At 40.8% G+C, this 5,000-nt stretch overlaps 1 protein-coding gene across 1 annotated transcript in view; it reads left to right on the plus strand.

The window, feature by feature from the left end:
• Positions 1 to 5,000, plus strand: part of LOC143020795 (inactive ubiquitin carboxyl-terminal hydrolase MINDY-4B-like) — an 82,834-nt gene that overhangs the window by 75,816 nt on the left and 2,018 nt on the right. Inside the window, exons 6-10 of the mRNA XM_076177553.1 lie at positions 732 to 797; positions 1,764 to 1,834; positions 2,558 to 2,699; positions 4,178 to 4,398; positions 4,887 to 5,000. The exon at positions 4,887 to 5,000 is cut by the window's right edge and continues 66 nt beyond it. Coding sequence (XP_076033668.1) covers positions 732 to 797; positions 1,764 to 1,834; positions 2,558 to 2,699; positions 4,178 to 4,398; positions 4,887 to 5,000 — 614 coding nt within the window. The remainder of the gene's footprint in view (positions 1 to 731; positions 798 to 1,763; positions 1,835 to 2,557; positions 2,700 to 4,177; positions 4,399 to 4,886) is intronic.

The following is a 5,000-nucleotide window of genomic DNA, read 5'->3' on the forward strand; positions in this document are numbered from 1 at the left end:
TATGCGGAACTTATGCAAATCTTATACGAGCCTTATGCGAATATCATGCGAATCTTACGCGGATCTTAGACAAACTTATGCAAACTTTATATCCTATGAAAATTCTATGCAAACTTGTGCTAATCTTATGCGAATTTTGCTAATCTTATGCGAATCTTATGCGAATCGGGTTTGATAGTTTTGACTTTGATGTTTTCTTGTCTTTGCTTCTTTTCGTAACTGAAGAATAACTAAGTTCATTTAATCTCGTTTTAGCACTTAGACTACGGGCTAAGTTATTTTTGTTAATTCGTCACCCGTTTCCCATTTCTATGTATAACAGAAACTGAATAAATACATTTGTAAAATATATTGAAAATAACAAATATATATATATTTTTTTTTTGATGCGATAAAGTAAAATTAACTCAAACAGTTGTGAAAGTCGTGGTAAATAAGTCATAAAATACATTTCACCGCAATAATGTGTCAATCATGTTCCCCACCTTGTATAAGGGTAGGCGAGTAAAAAAAAAAAAAAAAAAAAAAACAGAATAAAATACAATTAATTTTAATATAATAAAATGAAATAAATCAAATAAGATAAAATGAAATAAGATAAAATTGAATAGAATAAATAAATAAATGAATAAATAAGTTATAAAAATAAGAAATGAAAAATTCCACCTCCGTGCCTCAGAGCTGATGGGCCTTCAGAATAAAAAATATTATTTTCGAATATTTCTTTGCAGATCCACACCTTCGAGTATAATAAGCAAGAAGACCTCGCCTGTAGTATCAAGAAATACCTTTTCGAGGTGAGTTTCTAGAACCTTCAAGCGCGCGCGCACGCACACACACACACACACACACACACACACACACACACACACACACACACACACACACACACACACACACACACACACACACACACACACACACACACACACACACACACACACACACACACACATACACACACACACACACACACACACACACACACACACCCGATATGATACAAGTCCCTCGGAATTCTGATTTCATTATCCCTAATTTGATGTTTCATTTTAGTTGGTCAAAAAATATCCGTACGATACTTTTTGAAATGTATGTATGGGTACTTTGCATCTGTGTTATAAGTTCATTAAGACTAAAATCTTTTCATTCAGGTGTCAATTATCATTTTCAATCGATGACTATCTTCTATACCAGCAAAATGAATAAATGTATAGATAAATTGGTCGATAGATTAATGAATAAATGAATAAGAAATAACTGAATAAATAGATAAATGAAAAATAAACATATGAATAAATACATAGTTCAATGAATATATAAATGGATGAATGCATGAAATAGGGAAATCAGTGGTTGAATAAATATAGCCAATAAATGTCAAAGTAAATAAGAAAATGAATAAGTGAATAAATAGAATGATAAGCAAAAAGATAATGAATATATAAACAAATGCGTAAGCAAGAAGATAAATGAATAAACGTAAAGTAAATAAATAAAACAAGCAAGCAAATAAATAGATAATTAAACAAATAAGTAAACAACTAGACATAAAATTGAATAAATGAATAAATAGATGGAAACAAATAAACAAATAAATAAATAAGTAAATAAATATATTAGCAAGTAAATAAATGTATAGATAGATGAATAACCAAATACATAGATTAAATAAAAAAAACGCACCACCCATGACTCCATATCGCATGGCAGGATATGGTAACTTTTCCAAACCGTTGATGTTGGCTCACTGTACTCCACAGTTCCTGTCCGGGACGGAAAACGGCGTTCTTCTCTTCCTCTACAGCGTCCTCCTCTCCAGAGGCCTCGACAGGTAACTACTGTAGAGCAGCAAGTGGCGTCTCGGTAACAAGAGCACTGAAGTGATGTAGAAATATGTGGAAGTTGAGTAGGAACACTACATGTCGATTGAGATGGACATCTTGGAGGGGGGGGATATACACAAGGGAATGGTTTTTGTACTTATTAAGTTAGAACTGTTTGTGTGTGTGTGTGTGTGTGTGTGTGTGTGTGTGTGTGTGTGTGTGTGTGTGTGTGTGTGTGTGTGTGTGTGTGTGTGTGTGTGTGTGTGTGTGTGTGTGTGTGTGTGTGTGTGTGTGTGTGCGTTTGTGTTTGTGTGTGTGTGTGTGTTTGTGTGTGTGTGTGTTTATGTGTGTGTGTGTGTTTGAGAGAGAAAGAGCGTGTGTATGTATATGTGTGTGTGTGTGTGTGTGTGTGTGTGTGTGTGTGTGTGTGTGTGTGTGTGTGTGTGTGTGTGTGTGTGTGTGTGTGTGTTTATATGTGTGTGTGTGTGTTTGAGAGAGAAAGAGCGTGTGTATGTATATGTGTGTGGGTGTGCGTGTGGGTGTATGTGTGTGCGTGCGTGCGTGCGTGCGTGTGCGTGCGTGCGTGCCTGCGTGTGTGTGTGTATGTGTGTGTATGTTTGTGTGTAAGTACACATTACATTCCCTGTGAGCACCCATGTATTCACATATATAATACACGTCTTCATTGGTATTCTCGTTATTGACGCCTTCCTTCCTTCCTTTGCGACCAGAATAGAAGAAGATCGTCATGGGGACGTGACGCCTCTGACGACTTCCACAGGGGCGGCGCTCCCTTGCGTCTTGACGCTCCTCCTGACGGGGCGCGCGACGCCCTTCCTCCACAATGGCATTCGATATGATGACATGGGAATGGTATGTGGTCCTTTGTTGTTGTTCTCTCACTAAGGTGTTCCTCTCTGTCCTGTCAAATGACTTTATATCAAGGACGGGGTACTTATGTGGCGGCCCTGCTAGATGGGCAGCGAACCTGTCCATTTTCAAAACCTGTCAACTTCGTCACTTCCATCAGGCGGTGCAGACCTGAGGGGCTGGCACTCGGTCTCCGGACTCTGTCAACTTCAACTGTATTTCTTACACCTTTTCACACATGGATAACTGACAACCGGCGACTAATCCCTTTACAATTTTCACTCAGTGACATGAGAAGAGTCCCCCATTGATACAACACAGACAAATCTCCTAAGTTTCTTCCCGGAGAGCTCTGTGGGAAGAAGGCCCGAAGACCGTTGCCAGCCGCTGTGGGGCCGCGTTTTTTCCATTTAGTGAAATTCGAGGGAACATATGTTTGATTAATTTACTGTACTTGGCAATCCCAAATACTCTTTCGAAATCCCAGAAGAAAACACTCTACCAATAAAAAGTAGAATTTAACCAACTACATTAGCTACACATATGAAACTAATTAATAGTTTTATGAAGATTGAGTAAGCAAAGTAAATCTAGCTAGAAAACCAGGTTAAATTCTATTTTCTAATTGTTTAAAGCGTTCGCCAGGGCTGGCGAAATATTCTAAGAGTATGCTCCAAAATCACTCTCGATACTGAAGAGCGGAAGTAGAGGGACCCTCACCTGAATGAAATCGTCTATCGTAAGTCAGACTGCAGTAGAACATGTGACACGTGTTACTATAGCAACGGCGTTGAGCCATGTGACCATCATGGGCGAAAGTACCCTGCTGGTAGTGTGTCTCACTTGTATAAGAAAAACATTGTCATAGAGGATTACACTTCTGGCCTTTCGACTAGTTTCTCCCAGCTGGGGCGATTACTAAGTCAGCTCACTCTGCATCCACGGCTCATGCCAGTCTGCTCAGGGGAGGAGTTGTAAACTCACGGGGCAGAGACGAACTTTTCGAAATGCTGAGCCTTGCAAGGCCAATACTGATCAGTTGAACACGAGATGTCACACTGACCGGATGTCGCCACAGGCGACAGTGTCTCAAACACCGAGTGCTGGAACTGAATTTAAACTGAACGAGTTGACATATAAACCCATAGTTTAACCTATCAAGGAATAGAATGCAAGTGAAACGGTGAAATCTTATTTTCAAGGTAAACACTTAATTCTATGGTATTTAAGGAGTTACTTGTGTCCGGATATACTACGGAGCATCAGAGTGATGACGTCATCTGGGGGATACCACAGGATGAATCCTGTCTATGACTGCGCATGTTATGTCTGTCTCACTGTCTTCATGACATGACCACTACCCCAAGACATCAATCTATCCATTGTGTATCAACCCTCACAAGCTGCACTTCCTCGCGAGAGCGAGCTGACCTAGTATCACTGTGACTTAGGACTCGTTCTTACGTCTCGCATTCCTTCAGGGTCGTCCTCAGACGGGGATCCTGACCCGGGCAGAGATCGGGCTCCTGGTGTGGGGTCGTGTGGAAACGTCCCGCAACGGCGAGGTCGTGGTGAACCAGGAGGTCGGGTCGAGATTGAAAACGCCTTCGCTGCCCGTCTGGATCACGCGCTGCGATGACGTCTACGGAATCCTCTTCAACCCCAAACGAGACCTGACGCGGGACTACCACGCGGAAAAGAAGTAAGTCCTCACAAGAACATAAGAATGGGGGAGACTGCAAGAGACCATATGACCTACACTAGGCAGTTCTATGTCCCTTACCAACTTTCATTTATCCATAAAGTTATCTAACCTTTTCTTAAAACAACCAATTGTTTCAGCGCTGACTACATGGTTACTAAGTCTATCCCATTCGTTATCCACACTGTTGGTAAACCATTTCTTGTTGATTTCCTTCTTGAAATACGGGTCGCTCCTGTATTTTCTTCCCGGTAACCAGTGCTTCTATTCTTGGGGTAGAGATAAACAGTAGATAGTCAGTAGACAGAACGGACAGTAAAAGTTGAAAGGGATCCAGTGGATGTCAATCTCTAATCAAAAAATGAATAGTGCGTGACTATTTTCCAGAAGGATGAGATTGATAAAGGGGAATTCGAACCTTGGCCCCTAATCATACCCTGATTTTTATTTTTATTCATATTTGTTGATCTGGTTTTTTTTTTGGTCAGGTTTGATCTACGGTACATCTCCAGTGGAGGATCGCCCGACACTCGGAGCAAAGGAGGAGGCGACGCGTCACAGGACATTGGGTCCCACACACTTCTCTCAGTCGACACGCGTAC

This window comes from Oratosquilla oratoria, chromosome 40 (assembly GCF_046742065.1).
Source record: "Oratosquilla oratoria isolate Oo_2021 chromosome 40, ASM4674206v1, whole genome shotgun sequence".
NCBI lineage: Eukaryota > Metazoa > Arthropoda > Malacostraca > Stomatopoda > Squillidae > Oratosquilla > Oratosquilla oratoria.